This window comes from Nicotiana sylvestris, chromosome 3 (assembly GCF_000393655.2).
Source record: "Nicotiana sylvestris chromosome 3, ASM39365v2, whole genome shotgun sequence".
In the NCBI taxonomy this organism is placed as follows: domain Eukaryota; kingdom Viridiplantae; phylum Streptophyta; class Magnoliopsida; order Solanales; family Solanaceae; genus Nicotiana; species Nicotiana sylvestris.
Genome location: NC_091059.1, coordinates 106,655,593 through 106,676,587, shown reverse-complemented (window position 1 = coordinate 106,676,587; position 20,995 = coordinate 106,655,593). Strand labels below are relative to the sequence as shown.

Genomic DNA, 20,995 nt, shown 5'->3' with positions numbered 1-20,995 from the left:
CCGCAGTGTATGGCACCACCGGAGTTAAAGGAGTTGAAGGACAACTTCAGGGATTCCTTGATAAAGGTTCATTGGCATGCCAATGTGGATGTGTGCTCTAACTTGAGTCGGCTTGATTGACTCCGAATTGTATTGTTGAGGAATGTGTTGATTTGATTGTTGTTGAGCTTATTAGAGATCTGGGGAGACCTATGAGTTACCTTTCCATGTTGTGAGGCGTTAGGATTTGTTGGTTATAGGCACATGTGGTACGATTTTTACTGGGGTCTCTCAGTGGCATTCGAGCGAGAAGCGTATTGGGTATTGCTCGGCGAATGGCGTATCGGTTGTGTCCTTTTGGGTTGTGTAATGTTATGTCAATTGCTTTGCCGTGGTTATGAAGAATTTCTTTTGGTTCTAGATATCAAATTGCACGTGGTTGTTGATTTTGAGCATAGTGACTTCAGGTGTTTCATGTGGACCAGTGTTTGGATGAGGTCGCGTATTGGAGCAAAGCTATGTGGAGGTATGATCTTGCAGGATAGATTCATGTGTTCTGGTCCTTTAATGTTGATGGGTTCTCCGCATTGTGTTGTGGTGGTATTGGTGAGCTTACGGTTCAACTTTTTCATTCGAGTCATTTTCATGATTTAAGTACATTCGGATTGTTTCTTACCGGTGTGCAAGTTGCTCGAGTTATGGCTTTAGATGGTATTGATGTACCATGTCACCAGAGTGACTGTGTTGGGTTATATAAGATTGTTAGGATCTAGAATGAATACAAACAGATTCGATTTCAGCATGTTGGAAGGATAATATCGAGGTTCGACTCAGAAAGTTACTATGGTCCTTGCCAAAGGAGAAGTGGCTTCATGAATGGTTGATCTGAGGAATGGCTATGACTTTCTACGTGTTTCATTCATTATTTGCAGTATACATAAGTGTTGGAATGAGGCTTTATTTGATAAAAGGCTTATTATCGAAATTCGGATGTTTTGCGCAACTGATGTGATTAGAAGTTATATCGCTACAAATGCTTAAGTTATGTAGTATGTCATGTAATTGCACATGGGGTCGCATGTATGGGTTATTATAGCTTCGGGCTTATCCAGAGTATAGATATGAGATCCTGATCTTGTAGATGGTTTTAGAAGTGGAAATGTGGTTATGAGGTTTATGAGCTAGGTTGGATTGTAAAATTTCAGTTGTATTGTGTTATCAGACCTATATTTGATAGGGTGACATGGGATCACCCACGGGTATGTGCATGGTAAGGTTATTTAATGATTTGATAGTTTTTGGAACAACTCTGGGCACTTTTGAGGATGAACGTATGTTTAAGTGGGGGACGATGTAACGACCCGACCGGTCGTTTTGAGCTTTTGCACTTTACTTGCAAGTTCTCAGGCATGACTAGCCCCGTGTGGTATATTATGACTTATGTAAATCATTGGTTTTAGTTTTTAGGGTAATCGGAATGAATTTGGAAGAATAGTTCTCAGTTTGAAGCTTAAAATTTTGAAAGGTTTAAGCAAGTTTTGACTGGTTTGTATATGATCTAGGATTGGTATTTTTCTGATTTGGTTAGCTCCGTTTTCTGATTTGGGACTTAGGAGAGTGATCGAAATGTATTTTGGAGGTCCATAGAAGGATTAGGCTTGAATTGGCGAAATTGGAATTTTGGCATTTTTCGATTGATGGGTAAGATTTTGATATAGGGGTCGGAATGGAATTCCGGAAGTTGCAATAGGTCCGTTGTGTCATTTGGGATGTGTGTGTAAAATTTCAGCTCATTCGGATGAGGTTTGGTAGACTTTTTGATCGAAAGCGGAATTTGGAAGTTCTTGGAATTCCTAGGCTTGAACCCGATATGATTTTGGTGTTTCGATGTTGTTTTGAGCGTTCTGAAGGTTGTAATAAGTTTTAATGAGGTTATGGGATATGTTGGCATGTTTGGTTGAGGTCCCGAAGGCCTCAGATGAGTTTCGGGTGGTTAAACGAATCATTTCATGTTGATGGAAATTGCAAAAAAACTGTTGTTGGTGTTGCAGGTTTTTGACATTCGCGTTCGCGATGCATGTCCCGCGTTCTCAAATGGTTAGGGTGCGAGGCTGTGGAGTTGGCCTTCGCATTCGTGAAAATGGTCCCATATTCGTGAAGGGCTAAGGTCGATGGCCCCCGCGTTAGCGAGGCTTATGCCGCGTTTGCGTAGGGGAAGAAGAATAGTTGGGTCCCCAAGACAATTGTTCTAAGCATTCGCGTAGTAGGGGTCGTGTTCACGAAGAGTTGAGTCAGTTGTGCATCGTGTTCGCGAGAGGGCTCTCACGTTCGCATAGAAGGAATTTTGGTTAGTGAAGTTGTGTGCTTCGCGAACGCGAGAGAGCTACCGCATTCGCGATGAAGAAAAATATGGGCAGATAGTTTATATTTTAAAAACGAGGGTTTAAGTCCAATATCACAAAAACCATTGGAGAACTCGGGAGAAGGTGAAATTTGAGGAGATTTTCAGTGGAGCAGTTGGGGTAAGTACTCTTCATTCATATTTGGTTTAATTCCATGAATTAGTCTTGAATTTCATCATTTAATTTGAGAAATTAGAGTGGAAATTGGGAAAAACAAATGGAAGAAAAGTTGAGAATTCTTTTGGGGATTTGAATGGACAATTGAGGTTGGATTTTGATGAATTTGATATGGGTAGACTCGTAATAGGATGAGGATTCTATTAATGTGATTTTTATCAGATTCCGAGACGTGGGCCCGGGGGCCGGGTTTGAACAATTTCGGGATTTTTGTATGTAAATTGGATATTTTCGAGTGGGCTTTGTTCCCTTAGCATATTTTAATGGTATCGTACTGATTTTGGTTAGATTTGGAGCATCCAGAGGTCGATTCGGGAGGGCAAAGGCATCACCGGCTAGAGTTTGGACCGGATCGAGGTAAGTAATGATTGTAAATGTTTGTCCTGAGGGTACGAAACCCCAAATTTCACATCGTTGTGCTATATTAAGGTGACACATACACTAGATGATGAGCGTGGGGTCGTACACCGTTGGGAATTGTGACTTAGTCCATCCCGAATGACTATTTTACCACGTATTTGATTGAAAATTGTTTGCTATCATCATGTTTTGGGCTGAATGCCATATTTGGGCCTCGTGCCAACTATTTGGACCCTTAGGGGATTTTTACTGCTATTTCCTCACTGTTTTCATTTTATATCTGTACTATGTCATGCTATATTATACTATTTTCATAACTCAGCCATGTTTACTCTATTTTAACACTTTAAATGATATTTTGGGCTATGCATCTTATTTTACTGTGCCCGAGTGGCTTTTAGAGATTTCTGACCAATTAAGGCTGAGGGCCTGTATTGTAAGGATACTTTTGGGTCGGGCTGCATGCCGCAGCAGTGATACACTGATTTATGATTATGAGGCTGCAGGCCTAAGTTGTACGCCACAAGGTGGCTTGATATAAGGCCGAGAGCCTATTGATTATGCCACGAGGTGGCTTGATATTGCGCTTGGGCTATAAGGGGCACCTTCCGGAGTCTGTACACCCCCAGTGAGCGCGGGTACACTGAGTGAGTGATATATTGATTATGCCACGAGATGGCTTGTTATTGCGCTTGGGCCGTAAGGGACCCCTCCCGGAGTCTGTACACCCCCAGTGAGCGCGGGTACCCAGTATGAGATGTGATATAGCCCGAGGGGTTGATGTTGTTCCATGTTCTTGCCCGAGGGACGGTTCTTGATTTATGTTATGCCCGAGGGGCTGATTACGAGTGATTGTGAGGTAGCCCGAGGGGCTAGTTCTGTTGATATTATGCCTGAGTGGCGGTTATGGTACATGTTTTGTTCGAGAGGATGTTTATGTTTCCATCCTTTTTACTCATTGTTTTATCACTCGTTTGAAACTATTGAAAGTTGTTTTAAAAAGGTTTTACGGAAACTGAGCTTGATTTACAAAATAAATGATTTCTGTACTGTTTTGGAAAGGTATTTCATTTGCTGTAGTGTTACGTTGTGTTTTACTTATTTTCTTACTGCTCAACTTTCATTTACCTTTATTACTTACTGAGTTGGAGTACTCACATTACTCCTTTCACCTTGCGTGCAGATTCAGGTATTTCTGAACCCGGTAGCGGGTGTTGATTGCTCAAAGTCAGCCCGGCGTTCGCATCACAACTTTTCTCCCTTCTGTTTCTAATAGACTGTATTTAGTACATTTTCACACTTTTCTTTGTATTCAGACCTTAGTAGATGCTCATTACCTGTGACACCCCGATGCTAGTCTTGTATATTATTTCCCCACTGTTCATTTAGACTTATATTATGAAACATTTGTTTAAATTAAAGGCTTAAACATGATTCTTATTGATAAATGGTTAATTTGGGAGTTGTGTCGGCTGGCCTAGTTTAATGATAGGCGCCATCATGACTGGGTCAGTTTTAGGGTCATGACAAATAGTATGTAATACGACAATATAATAAGAATGATAATAGTCTATAATGAATAAAATCACAGAAAGAATCTAACTCAATGCACAGAAATAGCAAAAGGGGATCTCCCAGAATATCGTCCCGTAGTCCCAAACATACATGTCCAGAGGATCTCCCGGGATATCGTCCCGTAGTCCGAATTATGAATATGCAGGGGAAAACTCCCGAAATCCCAATCCGTAGTCCCAAAGTAAATATCCAGTACAGGGGAATCTACCTAGGTGCTGTCCCGTAGTCCCAATATGAATTTGCAGGGGGATCTACCGGAATACCGATCCGTAGTCCTAAAGTAAACATACAGGGGGATCTCCCGGGATATCGTCCTGTAGTCCCAAAGTAAACACACAATAGTTTCAGAAGAATTTACAATTTTATTCTAGAATTAAACAGGAAATTCTACTCTAACATGCTACACAGAATACAAGTAGGCGATTAAGGCAGGTAAGACAATTAAATCACATAGGCATGTTTTTCCTAAACTAAGCAAGAGGCTTCAAGTTCAAGTATTGCTCAATTATAAGAAAACATAGGTATTAACTTAATGAAAATAGGATTTTTCAACAATTAGCACGTGTACACACTCGTCACCTCACGTACAAGACACTCATATAACAACAATACCAAATCCTAAGGGGAGTTCCCCCACACAAGGTTAGGCAAGCCACTTACCTCGAACCAACTCAATCAACTCGAAATCACGTTCTTGCCAGGAGTACCCGACTCCAAATGGCCCAAATCTATTCAAATTAATTGCATAATGTAAATATAATTTCAAGTAACTAATTTAACTAATTAATTCGAAGCTAACACGTGAAATTATGAAAATCGCCCAAAAAGTCTCCAGGGCCCACATCTCGGAATCGGGTAAAAGTTACTGTCATGACCCCAAATCCGGACCCGATCGTGATGGTGCCTCTCAAGAAGACAAGGCCAACCGACACTTCCCATTATCCGATTATTAACAATTAAATATTTAAGAAACAGTCTAAACATGAAGGAATAAACCAAAGTTTAAGCAAGTGATAGTCTAATATGCGGAATACAACCCAAACACGGCCCGATACCGGGGTGTCACTAGTCATTAGCATCTATAAAACCTAATACAAGTCTGAATAGCCTACAAACTATTACAAATGTCTGATAAGAGATAGAAATGATAAAGAGGGAGAAACACGGGACTGCGAACGTCAAGCAGCTACCTCGTGGACTCCGATATCTGCCGGGAGCTCTCAACTCGCACTGGCAAGATCCGCAACGCTTGAATCTACACACGAGGTGCATGGAGTAAAGTTTGTACTCCAACTCAGTAATTAACAAATGTAAATAAAGACTAAAAGCAAGAAATCACGTAAGGCACAAAAGCATGCTATAATGAAGCAGCAAAACCATTAAAATAGTAAACCAGTGAAAGATAGGTAAAATCCTTTAACTCGAAATTTACTTCATAAAAAACCTTTTTCAACAATTAAGCAGGTAATTGACAGTCAATTACGAAAAGTAAACACATAAAGGTTCGCCCCTCGGGCATAGTATCAACAAATCTGCCCATCGGACAACATCTCAAAACAATACCAACCCCTCGGGCAATCACATAGAACAATACCAGCCCCTCAGGCAATTACATAGAACAATACCATCCCTTCAGGCTCAATCTCACATCACAATGGGTACCCGCGCTCACTGGGCGTGTACAGACTCCTGAAGGGGCCCCTTACGATCCAAGCGCAATGTCAAGCCACCTCATGGCATCATCACTAGGCCCTCGGCCTCATATCAATCAAGCCACCTCGTGGCGTACATATCTCAGGCCCTCGGCCTCATAATCATTATCAAATGTTTCCTCACAACATATGCCCTCGGCCTTACTCAGTCAAAATCCTCACAAGCCACTCGGGCAATAGTAAAACATGTTTCTCAGCCCAAAATATCATTTAAAAGATCATGTAAGTGTTAAAATAGAGTAAACATGGCCGAGTACAAAAACACTGAAATATAACATGACTGAGTTCAAGTAAAGAGTCAAAACAGAGAGGAAATACTAGTAAAAATCCCCGAAGGGTTCAAATAGTTGGCACAAGGCCCAAATATGGCACTAAGCCCAAATAATGATGATAGCAAATAGATTTCAGTCAAATACGCGGTAAATGAGTCATCTGGGATGGACTAAGTCACAATCCCCAGTAGTGCACGACCCCACGCTCGTCATCAAGCGTGTGCCTCACCTCAATATAGCACTACGATGTGCAATCCAGGGTTTCAAACCCTCATAACATCATTTACAATCATTACTCACCTCGAACCGGTCAAATCTCTAGCTCGCGACGCCTTTGTCCCTCGAATCGGCCTCCACTCGCATCTAATCTATCCAAAATCAGAACGAGGACGTCAAAATATGCTAAGGGAACGAAGTCCCAGCGAAAACAATCAATTTACAACACAAATCCAGAAATTACCAAAACCCGACCCTCGAGCCCACATCTCGGAATTCAATAATTTTTATATCAATAGATTCCTCATCTCCCCACGAGTTCATACATATCAAAAGTTCTATAATCCGACCTTAAATGGTCCTTCAAATCCAAAAGCAAAGGTCTAAGTTTCCAAGCCCTAGTTTTCCTAATTTTCACCCTTAATTTCCATGATTTCTAGCCCTAATCTGTGTAATAATAGCATAGGAACGAGTTTTAGGTCCAAATTCCTTACCTCAATGAAGTTCCCTTGAAATCCCTCTGTCTAATTGTCCAAAAAGCTCCAAGGCCGAAGTCAAAAATGGTGAAATAGCTCAAATTCGCAAAGGCCACAATTTATACCTTCTGCCCGGACCTTTTCACATTTGTGGCACAATACTCGCTCCTGCGGTACCACATATGCAGCCAAATAACCGCTTTTGCAGATCCTCACTAAACGGCTAAAACCGCTTCTGCGGACAACCTTCCGCATCTGCGACATTGCAGATTCTGCCACCTTAATTGCTTCTACGATCGTTGCTTATTAGGCTGCTTTTTGTTTCTTCGACTAAACGCCCACACATGCGGCATCGCACCTGCGGTCCCCAATCCGCAGGTGCGAAAATACCAGAAGCAACAAGGTTCAGCAGCTGCAACAAGGATCAACAGCTACAAACAAGTCTCAAACTTTTCCGTGAACCATCCGAAATCACCTTGAGGCCCCCGAGACCTCAACCAAAAGCATAAACATATCCTAATAGCTTATTTAAACTTGTAACAATCTTCAAAACACCTTAAACAACATCAAATCAACCAAAACAGATCGGATTCAAGCCAAACTTTCCAAAATCTTCAAAATTCCACTTTTGATCAAAAACCCAACCAAACCACTTCCGAATGACCTGAAATTTTGCACGCACATCCCAAATGACACAATGAAACTACTGCAACTCTCAGAATTCCATTCTGGCCCCTTTATCAAAATCTCTCCTACCAACCGAAAATCAACAAAATATCAACTTCGCCAATTCAAGCCTAAATCTACTCCGAACCTCCAAAACTCATTTTGATCGCACTCCTAAGTCCCAAATCACCTCCCGAAGCTATCCGAACCATCGGAACTCACATCCGAGCCCTCTAACGCATAAGTCAATATCCGGTTGACTTTTTCAACTTAAGCTTCCTCCAAAGAGAATAAGTGTCTCAAAACTTACCAAAATCATTCCGGATTCGATCCGACCAACCTGATACCACATAACACGGATAAACAAAGCATAAAGAAGCAGAAAGGGGGAAAACAGAGTGGTAATTCATGAAACAACTAGTCGGGTCATCACGATTATGGATTATGAACCCTTATTCACTCACGAGTCTAGCCATACCAAAATTACTCCAATCCGATATCAAAATCTTGATCAAAACCCCATAGGCCTAATAACTTTCTCAATTTTCCCAATTTCTCACCCTAAATTTGAAATTAGATTATGAATTTATGTTTAAATTAATGGGTTATAAGCAAAAAGGAGTTAAGAATCATTACCCTTAAAATCCCTCCGAAAATCTCTCCAAAATCATCTCCTACCGAGCTCCCAATTCAATTTTGTGATATGAACTCAAAACCCTCGATTTTGAACTTTATGTTCAGCCAGACGCGACCTTAATCGTGATCGTGGAAGCTCCCACTCAATTGCGAAGAGTAACTTCGTTGGTTCCCACATTTTCCCTACGCGAACGCGATACTCTCCATGCGAACTCGATGGTTGCACTGCTCAGTTCTACACGATCGTGAAGAGAAACTCCCACTCCACAGCTGCCTCACTTCTTCTTCGCGAACGCAGCATAGACCACGCGTTTGCGATTCAATCCTCCTACCAATACTATGTGTTCACATTCCTTTTCACATTATCACGAAGAACAAAACTTCCTCTGCCTCAGCGAAGCCTTCGCGATCACAAGCCTCATCACACGATCGCGAAGAAGGAAAGTCTGCAACAAAAACCCAGAAAAATCTGATCCTTCTCCAAGTCCAAAAATGGTCCATTGAGCATCCGAAACACACTTGAAGCCCCCAGGACTTCAACCAAACATACCAACCAATCCTAAAATACCATATGAACTTAGTCGAGCCCTCAAATCGCATCAAACAATGTTAAAAACACAAATCACCCTCCAATCCAAACTCAATAAATTTGAAACTTCCAAATTCGACAACCGATGCCGAAACCAACCAAACCTCCTCCAATTGACCCCAATTTTTTCACACAAGTCATATTCAACACTACGGACGTATGCCAACTTTCGGAATTGGATTCCAACTCTGATATCAAAAATTCACTATCGATCCGGTAACTTCAAAAATTCAACTTTCGGCATTTCAAGCCTAAATAAGCTACGGGCCTCCAAATTAGAACCCGAACACGCCCCTAAGCCCAAAATCACTCGAGGAAACTAACGGAATCGACAAAATTCCATTCCGAGGCCGTCTTCACACTACTCCGACTACGGTCCAGATTCTAAAGCTTAAGCTCTCATTGAGGGACTAAGTGTCCCAAAACACTCCGAAACTCACAACGAATTATCCCGGTAAATCAAAATAGCAGAAACAAATACGAGGAAAGCAGTTAATAGGGGATCGGGGTGTAAATTCTTGAAACGACCGGCCGAGTTGTTACACAACATTTAGTATAATTAGTATAATATATTGTTCGGTATATTATACTAATCCATTAAATTATACAGATCGAGTATATTATGCTTGAAAGTTTGTGAGTTTTACATATCAATTCAGAAATCTCCACCATATTATACTGGTGTGTTGATGTTGTTTCGAAATATTTTTTGCAGTAATTTTCTCTAGTTTTGCATATGGGGATCAATTATTTTTTTCACATATCTAACCGTAAAATTTAGTCATTATTAAGTTATTTTTTGAATTTCAAGAGAAATTATTATAAAAAAGGCAGAAAAAGATTTAAACAAAAATATATTATATATTAATAGAAAATAAAACTACATAGCCTTCTTCATGATACTTCCACAAAACATAGTCTACTTCCAGATACTTCCAGTATAATCTACTGGAGAAACGTTTATACACAAAAAAGAACATAAAATAAAAAAAATTAATCATCCATATCGTCACAGTCACTGTCAAAACCACCACAACAGCAATCTGAGGCTATCATCTCCGGCCTATCTAACTTGTCTTTGATTCTTTTTAAATCCCTTTCATACTTCTCTATGTACTCTTCAAACTTCATCTCAAATGCTTGTATAATATCTTGTTTGATTTCATCAACTATGTTTTTGATCACAACATCCATTTTTTGTTCTTTTTCTGTTTTGTGTATTAAAACTAGATGCGTTTGAGTGAATAAATAGATAAACCATAGCCTACTTATATAGCAGAAAAAAACTTCTACAGTGTATATGAAAAGACAGAAGGCAAATGGAACATCAGGTGTAAACGTAAAGATGCATGAATCACAATTTTATGAAAAGAGTGAAAATGTAATTATTAATGTAACACAACTTCCAACGTAAAAATATAACATAATTTTTGTGGTTAAAAATGCATCAAAGACTGCACCCAATAGTTATATAAAGTACTGCAATTTAGATGAAATAATAAAATATTGTAGGCAATTATATTAGAATCACTTGTATGTTACATCATAAAAATAGCTATTAAATTATAAAATACCATATTTATTACGTAATACAAAGCAATGTGTATCATATTCCAGCAAATTATTTTGGATAAATGTGATGACCCGGCTAGTCGTCACATGAGTTATCGCTTCGTTTCCCCCATTTCTGCTTCTAATTGCTTTGTATAATGGTTCTATATATGATCGGGTTAATTAGTTAGGGTTCGGAAAGGATTCGGTAAGGTTTGAGACACTTAGTCTCTTTTAAGGAAGGTTAAGTTGGAAAAGTCAACCAGATATTGACTTATATGTTAGAGGGTTCGGATGTGAGTTCCGATGATTTGGTTAGCTTTGAGAGGTGATTTGGGACTTAGGAGCGTTATCGGAATGTGTTTTGGAAGTCCGAAGTAGATTTAAGCTTGAATTGGCGAAATTGGATTTTTCGCGATTTCCGGTTGGTAGGTGAGATTTTGATATATGGGTAAGAATAAAATTCTGAGAGTTGAAGTAGTTCTGTTGTGTCATTTGGGATGTGTGTACAAATTTCAGGTCATTCGGATGTGGTTTTGTCGGGTTTTGATCAAAAGCAGAATTCGGAAGATTTTTAGAAACTTAGGCTTGAATCCGATGTGTTGTAGTTGATTTGATGTTGTTTGAGGTGTTTTGAAGATTGGAACTAGTTTGAATAAGGTTTTGGGATGTGTTGGTGCCTTTGGTTGAGGTCCCGGGGGCCTTGGGTGAGTTTCGAGTGGTCTATCGGTCCAATTCATAAAGTTGGAACCTGCAGAAAATTGCAGGTCAGTGCTACAGAAAAGAGACCTTCGCGTTCGCGAGAGGGACCTCGCGTTCACGAAGGATCAGACGAGGAAGGTAAAAATTAAGCCCTTATGTTTGCGATAAGGTCTCCGCGTTCGCGAAGGGTTGGGCGTAGGCGTATCGCGTTCGCTGGTGTGTAGTCGCGTTCGCATCGAAGGAAAATAGAGGCTGAGCTTCAATGGAATTAACTCATCGCGTTCGCGATGGATGGAACGCATTCGCGAAGGTCCGTCTAGGTAAAGTATCACGTTCACGAGGATTTGTTCGCGATCGCGTAAGAGGAAAATTGGTCAAAGCTAAGTTGTGCTTCGCGAACGCGAGGCTTTGACCGCGTTCGCAAAGAAGGATTTTCAGGCCTGGGTAGAAGGTTTAAAAGGTCATCTTGTCCGTGAATGTGTGGTTTAATTCCTCCATAGTTGGTCATTTTTGGAGCTTTTTGAAGGAGATTGAAGAGGGATTCAAGGGGAAACATTTGGAGTAAGAATTTTGGACTTAAAACTCGATTCTATTGTGAAATCTACCTAATAAATCATGGAATCTAAGCCAAAAATTTAGGAATTAGGGTTTGAGATTAATAGAATTTTAATGAGGATTTGAGGGGTCATTTGGACAACGATTTCAGTGTCCTTGATATGTATAGACTCGTGGGAGGATAAGAATTCTGGTGATGTGATTTTTATTGAGTTTCAAGACGTGGGCTGTCGGGTTTGGCCAATTTCGAGATTTTTGGTATTGTTTGATTGTTTTCACTTGGGCTTCATTCCCTTAGCATATTTTAAAGTAGTGATTCTGATTTTGGATAGATTCGATGCGAGAGGAGGCCGATTCGAGGGGCAAAGGCATCGCGGAGTAGTATTTTCACAAGTTTGAGGTAAGTAACCATTTTAAATCTGGAACTGAGGGTACAAACCCTGATATTTGACTTGTTTTGATAAATGCGGTAACGCACATGCTAGGTGACGAGCGTGTGGACGTGCACCAAATAGGGATTGTGACTTGGTCCATCCCGTAGAAACTATTGAGCTACTTATTTGATTTGGATCCTTATGATATTCCGTACTTTAGCTATTTATACTATATTATGGGCTGTATGCCATATTGGGGCCTTGTGCTGACCTGTTGAGGCCTTTAGGGGCATTTTTACTGTTTTTCCTCACTTTAATTGTTGAAAGCATATCCTAAGTCATGTTTTACCTGTTTAAATGTTTAAAACTGGTTTTATCACTCCATTTCTAATTGTGAGGACTGTTTGGGCTGAGTTCCCTAATTTCTATTGTTGTGCCCTAGAGGTTGTGAGGTTAATGACTGAGAGAGGTTGAGAACCTAATAACGAGGATATTATATGTATATACTATAGATAGGGATGCACGCCGCAACGATACTTATATGGATCGGGCTGCATGCCGCAGCGATATATATACCGGATCGGGCTGCATGCCGCATCGATATGTATATTGGATCGAGCTGCGCGCCGCAGCGATATGACGCTTGGGCTGCAGGAGCCTCTCCAGAGTCTGTACACCCCCAGTGAGCGTAGTCGACTATAAATTACAGATCGGGCTGCACGCCACAATGGTTACTATGATTTCTATTACTATGAGATATTAATGAGCCTAAGTGCTGAGAGCGAGTATTGAGTGACGAGAGTTGAGTCACGAGTGACTGAGAGGCTGCCCGAGAGGCCATATACTAAGTGATACCTTGCCCGAGGGGCCCAGTTATGATTTTTTTACTGATTTCACTATTCTTTTAAAATAAGCCTCGCTTGAAAAAATTGCTAAGTATATGATTTCAAGTGTTTTAAACTGAAATTTTGATGATTTTTTGACGAAACTGGTATAAACTGTGAAATTGACTTGTTATCCTATTATTTCCTTTAGTTATATGATTTTTAACTGCTCGTCACTACTTTCAGACCTTATTTACTTTAGTTACTTACTAAGTTGGCGTACTCACGTTACTCCTTGCACCTTGTGTGCAGTTCTAGGTGCCCGAGCGGTAGAGTGAGGGTCCTCAGCACCGTTAGAGCTTGCCGGAGATTGCAAGGTAGTTGCATGGTGTTCACAGCCTTGCTTTCTTCCTCTTATCCTTGTTTTCCCGCATTTTAGACTTGTTATGTATTAGACAGTCAGACTTGTATATTTAGAGGCTCTAGACTCGTGACACCAGATTATGGGGATGTGTAGTTTTCATGCTTATTTGACATTCCGCGTATGTAATTGTGTTTTCAAATACTTATTATGAAAATTTGGTATCTAATCTTTGTGTTAGAAAATGGTTTTATAAAAGGAACTTGTTGTGGTTAACGGTTTGGGTTGGCTTGCCTAGTAATGTAATAGGCGCCATCACGGCCGGGTATTTGGAGTCGTGACAATAAAACTTCTCCGTTGTTTTACACATTTCCATTATAATATACTGATTTATAGAGCTCCAGTATAATATACAAAAACAAATCAAAATTAGACTCCAGTATACTGGATCAGTATAATGCTGTAATTATTATTGTAACATAACTCCCAATATATAATATAATTTGTGGTTATAAATGCATAAAACATTGCATCCAATGGTTATACAAAGTACTGCAATTCAGAGAAATGATGAAATATTATAGGCAATGATGAAATATCATAGGCAACTTGTCACGACCCAATTTAAAATCTAGGTCGCGATGGCGCCCAACATCGGGGTTAGGCAAGCCAAACTTAACCAACTGGTGGGTTCCATTTACTTTACCAAATCATTTCCAACATTTACTTAATTTAAGTCTAAAAATTCAATAATAATAAATGTTTAAGTCAATTTAAAACTGAAGAGACCAAATTATGTCATAATTAAGTGATTACATTCCAAATGAATAGTCTACCGATGTGTATGCCATGATCTGGTGTCACAAGTATATGGCCATCTAGTAGAACATATAAAATAATACATCTATCTGACTGCCTGAAATAGAATAGAAAGTCAAAAACAAAAGAGAGACTCCATCATGCTGCTGAACGACATCGAGAAGGAGCAGCTCACCGTGGAATCTCAACAATGCGTACTAGTGGCGTAGCCAGATGCACCTTCCTCAGATCCTGTACAATTAAGTACAGAAGCGTAGTATGAGTACATAAACAATATGTAACCAGTAAGTATCTACTCTAACCTCAAAGAAGTAGTGACGAGGGGTCGACTTGACACTTACTAGGGTCACATAAAGTGATAATTTGAAGTTCAATATTTAAGTTCACAATGTACAATGATAGAAACAAGTTCAAATAAGAAGTAATACTAAAAATCTTCTCATCGATTAATAAATCTAGGCATTTCCTTCTTTTAAGATAAGTGGCATTTCAAACAATAAATCATAAGAATTTTAAGTGGTTCCGGTTCCAATATCACACACACTTACCACGAAGGACGATCGACCCGATCCTACATAAAAGTAAATTGTGCAATGCCGAGGGTCGAACGGCCCGAACCATAGATACATACAATTACCAATCTATCGAGACAAACGGCCCGCTCCCATAAGAGTAGTGGAAATAATTACCCCGTGCGCGGAATATACTTGCGACGCGGTTAAGTATAGATACAACTTAAATGCTTTCTTTTATTCTATTCAAAATAATTATTTACTTGAAATCCTTGAAATTATAATATCCTCAACGAGGTTTCAATCAATGCAATTCAACAATTTATAATCATATAACAACACCCGCAAAGCATGGTGTAAGCCTAGAACTACCCGGACATAACAGGAATAATGGCCGCCCGAACATACCGACAAGTTTGAAATCATAAAACGGACTCACTCGAACCCTCAGAATGCCCGAAATAATGCTAAATCTAAGAATCACCCCCTAAAACCAATTGAATCAAACTTATGAACTTCAAGTTCTTCAATTTACTTCCAATGTGACGAAACACACTTATACTACTCTGATTGACACCAAATTTTGCGTGCAAGTCTTAAATGGCAATACGAAACTATTTGCAGTCTCAAAACTCCGTTCAGACCTCGATAATACAAAAAACCCGCTGCAAACCAAATATTTAAGAACTTCAACATCCTTAAGGAATTAACTTTCGCTATTAGGTGCCGAAGTGCTCCCGGGTCATCTAAAACTCGATCCAGACTTACGCCCAAGTCCGAAATCATCATACGAACCTATTGGAACTATAAAATCTTGATTCTGAGGTCGTTTACTCAAAATGTTGACTGAAGTCGACTTTTAGGCCAACCTTAAGGAACCAATTGCTCCGATTTCAACCCGAACTCTTCCAAATCCCCAACCACCTATCCCCGCAAGTCAAAAATCAATTAAAGCAAGTGTGAGAAGTCTTGTTTAGGGGAACGGGGTTCTAAAAGGCAAAACAACTAGTCGGGTAGTTACATTCTCCACCTCTTAAACAAACGTTCGTCCTTGAACGGGTTTAGATTCATACCTGAACTGCTAAACAAGTGTGGATATCTTCTCCGCATGTCCTCCTGGGACTCCCAGGTTGCCTCCTTGACTGGTTGGCCCCTCCACTGGATCTTTACCACAGAAATCCTTTTGGATATTAGCTGGTGATCCTGTCTATCAACAATGGCAAATGGCTCCTCCTCATAGCCCAAGCTCTCATCTAGCTGAATAATACTGAAGTCTAAGACATGGGACAAGTTGGCGTGATACATCTGCTGCATAGACACATGAAAAAGCAGATGAACTCCTGACAGGCTGGGAGTTAAAGCGAGCTCATAAGCAACCTCCCCAACTCACCTCATCACCTCAAATGGCCTATAAACCTGGGGCTCAACTTACCCTTCCTTCCGGATCTCATAATACCCTTCATCGGCAAGACTTTCAAGAGAACCTTCTCACTGACCATTAATGATATATCACGCGCCTTCTGATCCGCGTAACTCTTCTGTCTAGAACTGTGCCATGGGAATCCTTTCCTAAATCAACTTTACCTTTTCCAATGCATTTTTTACCATGTCTATACTGTACAACTTAGCCTCACCAGGCTCAAACCACCCGATAGGAGAATGACATCGCCGACCGTATAAAGTATCAAATGGATCCATCTCAATGATGGACTGATAGCTTTTGTTGTAAGCAAACTTGACCAAGTGCAAGAACTGATCCCACTGCCCTCCAAAGTCAATCACACATGCTCTAAACATGTCCTCCAAAATCTGAACTGTCCGCTTAGACTGTCCGTCAGTATGAGGATGAAATGCTATGCTGAGCTCCACATGGGTCCCCAACTCACTCTGAATAGCTCTACAGATATGTGAAGTGAACTTAGGACCTCTATCTGATATGATGGAAATAGGCACACCGTGCAACTAAAATATCTCTTGAATGTAGATCTGGGCCAACCTTTCTGAAGTATAAGTAGTCGCAACCGGGATAAACTGTGCCGACTTGGTCAGCCTATCAACAATGACCCACACTGCATCAAACTTTTGCAAGGTCCAGGACAACCCAACTACGAAGTCCATAGTAATGCACTCCCATTTCCACTCAGGTATAGGCATCTGCTAAAGTAGGCCTCCTGGCCGTTGGTGCTCACACTTAACCTGTTGATAATTCAAGCATCTAGCCGCGTACTCAACTATGTCTTTCTTCATTCGCCACCACCAATAATGCTTCCTCAGGTCATGATACATCTTCGTAGCACCTGAATGAATGGAATACCGTGAACTGTGTGCCTCCTCTAGAATCCTATCCCTCAAGCCATCAACATTAGGAATACATAGGCGACCCTGGATTCGCAGAACACCATCCTCGCCAATAGAAACCTCTTTAGCACTACCCTGTAGCACCATCTCTCTAAGAACTGCCAAATGCAAATTATTGAACTGCCGATCCTTGATCTCCCCCATTAAAGAAGATTGAACAACAACACATGCAAGGACTCGGCTGGGCTCTGAAATGTCAAGCCTCACAAGTCTGTTAGTCAAGGACTGAATGTCCAAAGCTAGTGGCCTCTCCTCTGCTGAAATGAATGCCAAGCTATCCATACTCTCTGCCTTGCTACTTAAGGCATCCGTGACCATATTTGCCTTGCCCGGATGACAAAGAATGGTGATGTCATAATCCTTTAGTAACTCAAGCCATCTACGCTGCCTCAAATTGAGATAGATCCCTCTACTTGAATAAATGTCGTAAGCTGCAATGATCAGTATAAACCTCACATGACACCCCATATAGGTAATGCCTCCATATCTTAAGAGCATGCGCAATAGAGGCCAACTCTAGATCGTGCACATGATAATTATTCTTATGAATCTTCAGCTGACACAAAGCATATGCAATAACTCGCCCCTCTTGCATCAACACACAACCCAAGCCAATGCGTGACGCATCATAATATACCGTATACATCCCCAAACCGGAAGGCAACACAAGAACTGGTGTTGTAGTCAAAGCTGTCTTGAGCTTTTGAAAGCTCGTCTCACAATCATCAGACCAACGGAAAGGGGCACCCTTCTAGGTCAATCTAGTCAGAGGTGATGCAATAGATGAAAATCCCTGCACGAATCGATGGTAATAACTTGCTAACCCCAGTAAACTCCTGATTACGGTCACTGAACTAGGGTGTGGCAAACTCTAAACTTCCTCAATCTTCTTAAGATCCACTTTAATACCCTCTCTTGACACAACATGCCCCAAGAATGCCGCTAACTCTAGCCATAACTCACACTTGGAGAACTTAACATATAGCTTCTACTCTCACAAGGTCTGAAGCACTACTTTTAAATGCTGCTCGTGCTCCCCCAAGCTACAGGAGTAGATCAAGATGTCGTCAATGAAGAAAATAACAAAGGAATTAATATAAGGCCTAAACACCATGTTCATCAAGTCCATAAATATCGCTGGGGCATTAGTCCAGCCAAAAGATATCACCGGGAACTCATAATGGCCATATCTAGTACGGAAAGCAGTCTTCGGGTCATTTGAGTCCAGAATCTTCAACTGATGATACCCCGATTTCAAGTTGATCTTAGAAAACACCCTAGCACCCTGCAACTGGTCAAACAAATCATCGATACGAGGCAACGGGTACACGTTCTTAATGGTGACTTTGTTCAACTGGCGGTAATCAATGCACAACCGTATAGTCCCATCCTTCTTCTTCACAAATAACACTGGTGCAACCCATGGTGATACACTAGGTCTCACAAATCCCTTTGCTAACAACTCCTCAAGCTGCTCTTTCAATTCCTTCGGAGCCATACGATACGGTGGAATAGATATAGGCTGGGTACCTAGAGCCAAATCAATGTCACGGTCTAGTGGCATGCCTGGAAGGTCGGATGGAAACACATCGGCGAACTCCTGAACTACGGGTACTGCATCAATTATCGGAGACTCTGCGGTGGTGTCCCGAACATATGCTAGATATGCCAAACAACCCTTCTCAACCAGATGCCAAGCCTTCAGAAAAGAGATAACTTGACTAGATGAACTAACAGAGGAACCCTTCCACTCCAATCTCGGCAACTCTGACATTGGTAAGGTAACAGTCTTGGCATGACAATCAAGAATGGCGTGACATCGAGATAACCAATCCATGCTCAATATGACCTCAAAGCTGATCATGTCAAGTAACAGAAGGTTCGCTCTAGTCTCGTAACCACAGAAGGTAACCACACATGATTGGTATATACGATCAACAACCACAAAATCAACCACAAGAGTGGACACATAGATAGGAGTACCCAAAGGCTCACGAGGAATACCTAGGAAATGAGAACATAGAGATGACACATTTGAATAGGTAGACCTTGGATCAAATAGCACTGAAGCATCCCTACCGCATATGGAAATAATACCTGTGATAACGGCATCTATGGCCAATACATCTGGTCTGGCCAGAATGGCATAGAATCTAGTTAGAGCGCCGGCTGGCTGGCTTCCACCTGACTTAGCAGTAGCTGGCTGACCTCTCCTTGTCTGGCCTCCACCTCTAGGACGGACCCTACCAGCCAGCCCCTGCCTCTGGGAGGCTGGGCAACTGGTGCTGCAATCATAGGCTGATAACCCTACTATAATGCCTTACCCCGAAGTTTGGGACAAAATCTCTTCTTATGACCTGGATCCCTACACTCATAACAACCCCATGGTGCCATAGACTGATGTCCTGAAGTCTGAGACTGCTGACTTGAATACCTACTAGAAGAACCCTGAATGGCTAGTGAGTGATATGAACTCTCTGGCATGGTAGTATAGTAAGCACTGAAAGAACTATGATGACCAAAATACCCGCCGGAGGAACCCTGAATAGATGGTGGACGGTAAGAACTCTCAGGCATCGCACTGAAATAAGGCCTCATTGGAGCACCTCGGGGAGGTGGTGGTGGTGCTGAATATGGGGGCCTGTTGGGCTGACCCCTCTCGAAGTGACCTCTACCCCTAGCTGGGGCACCTCTGAACTTTCCAAAAAACTGGGCCCTTTTGTCCTGCTGAATCTTCTCTCTACCCCTCTGGTGATAGCCCTTAATCCTACGAGCAATCTCTACCACTAGATAATACTTAGTACACATCTCCAGCTCTCGGGCCATGCTAGCTTAAATACTGGGGTGTAACCCCGTAACAAATCTCCATACTCTCTCCGCGTCCGTAGGGAGTATCATGAGTGCATGGCAAAACAACTCAGAGAATCTCGCCTCATAGTCGGTCACAGACATTTGACCTTGCTCGAGCTGCTCGTACTAGCACTGTAACTCTTCCCTCTAAGAGGGTAGAATATACCTGTCCAATAGAAGTTGTGTAAACTAACCCCAAGTCATAGGAGGAGAACCTGATGGTTTGCTGAGAAGGTAGGACTGCCAACATCCACGAGCCCTACCCTCCAACTGGAAGGTGGTGAAATCTACTCCATAGGACTCCAATATCCTCATGTTGTGCAATCTGTCCCTGCACCTGTCAATGAAATCCTAGACATCCTCATGACGCTCACCTCCGAAGACAGGGGGTGTAGCCTAGTCTATCTGTCTAATAAATTCTGTGGATCGCCATCTGCAGCTGGTCTAGGCTCAGGTACCACTGTTGCAAATGGAAAAATTCCACCCGCGGGTAGAGTACTCGGAGTCTGATATATGGCAGTTGCGTGCCCAGGAGCTTGAGAAGTAGGGGTCTGTGCTCCCCCTCCTACCTGAGATGTGGCTGGGTCTACGGGAAATAAACCACCCTGGGCCATAGAGTCCATGAACCACAACATCAGGCCCATGACCTCCTAGAAGCTTGGTACCGTCATGAAATTCGCCGAAGCAGGTGCTGCTGTGGGCACCTCGCCCTGCTCCTCAATAGTGGGATCCCCTACTGGATCCACCGGTGGTGCAACTAGAGTCTCTCTGGGATGCCCTAGTCCCTTACCTCAGGCCGGTGCCCTCCCCCAGCCTCTGCCTCGGCCTCTAGAAATGGGGGAGGAGCTCCTCCTAGGTCTGGAACATCTACCATGCGCGTCCTCACCATCTGTGATAGAATAGAAGAGAAACATTTAGTATACCAACCACTGCACGATAGGAAATGAATAAGTGTAGTTTCCTAACACCCCATAGCCTCTCGAAGATAAATACAAACGTCTTCATACTGATCCGCAAGACTCTATTAGG

The 20,995-nt window shown here is 41.6% G+C and overlaps 1 protein-coding gene across 1 annotated transcript; it reads right to left on the bottom strand.

Moving 5' to 3' along the window:
- Positions 1-15,775: 15,775 nt before the first annotated feature.
- LOC138887800 (uncharacterized) lies at positions 15,776-19,942 on the bottom strand. Its single transcript, XM_070169587.1, has 8 exons — positions 19,474-19,942; positions 19,214-19,387; positions 18,647-19,120; positions 17,158-17,547; positions 16,948-17,055; positions 16,755-16,827; positions 16,343-16,655; positions 15,776-16,066 (listed from the first exon to the last, which is right to left on the bottom strand). Exons 1-8 carry the CDS (start codon positions 19,940-19,942, stop codon positions 15,776-15,778), a joined length of 2,292 nt encoding a protein of 763 aa, XP_070025688.1.
- Between the last annotated feature and the right edge of the window lie 1,053 nt (positions 19,943-20,995).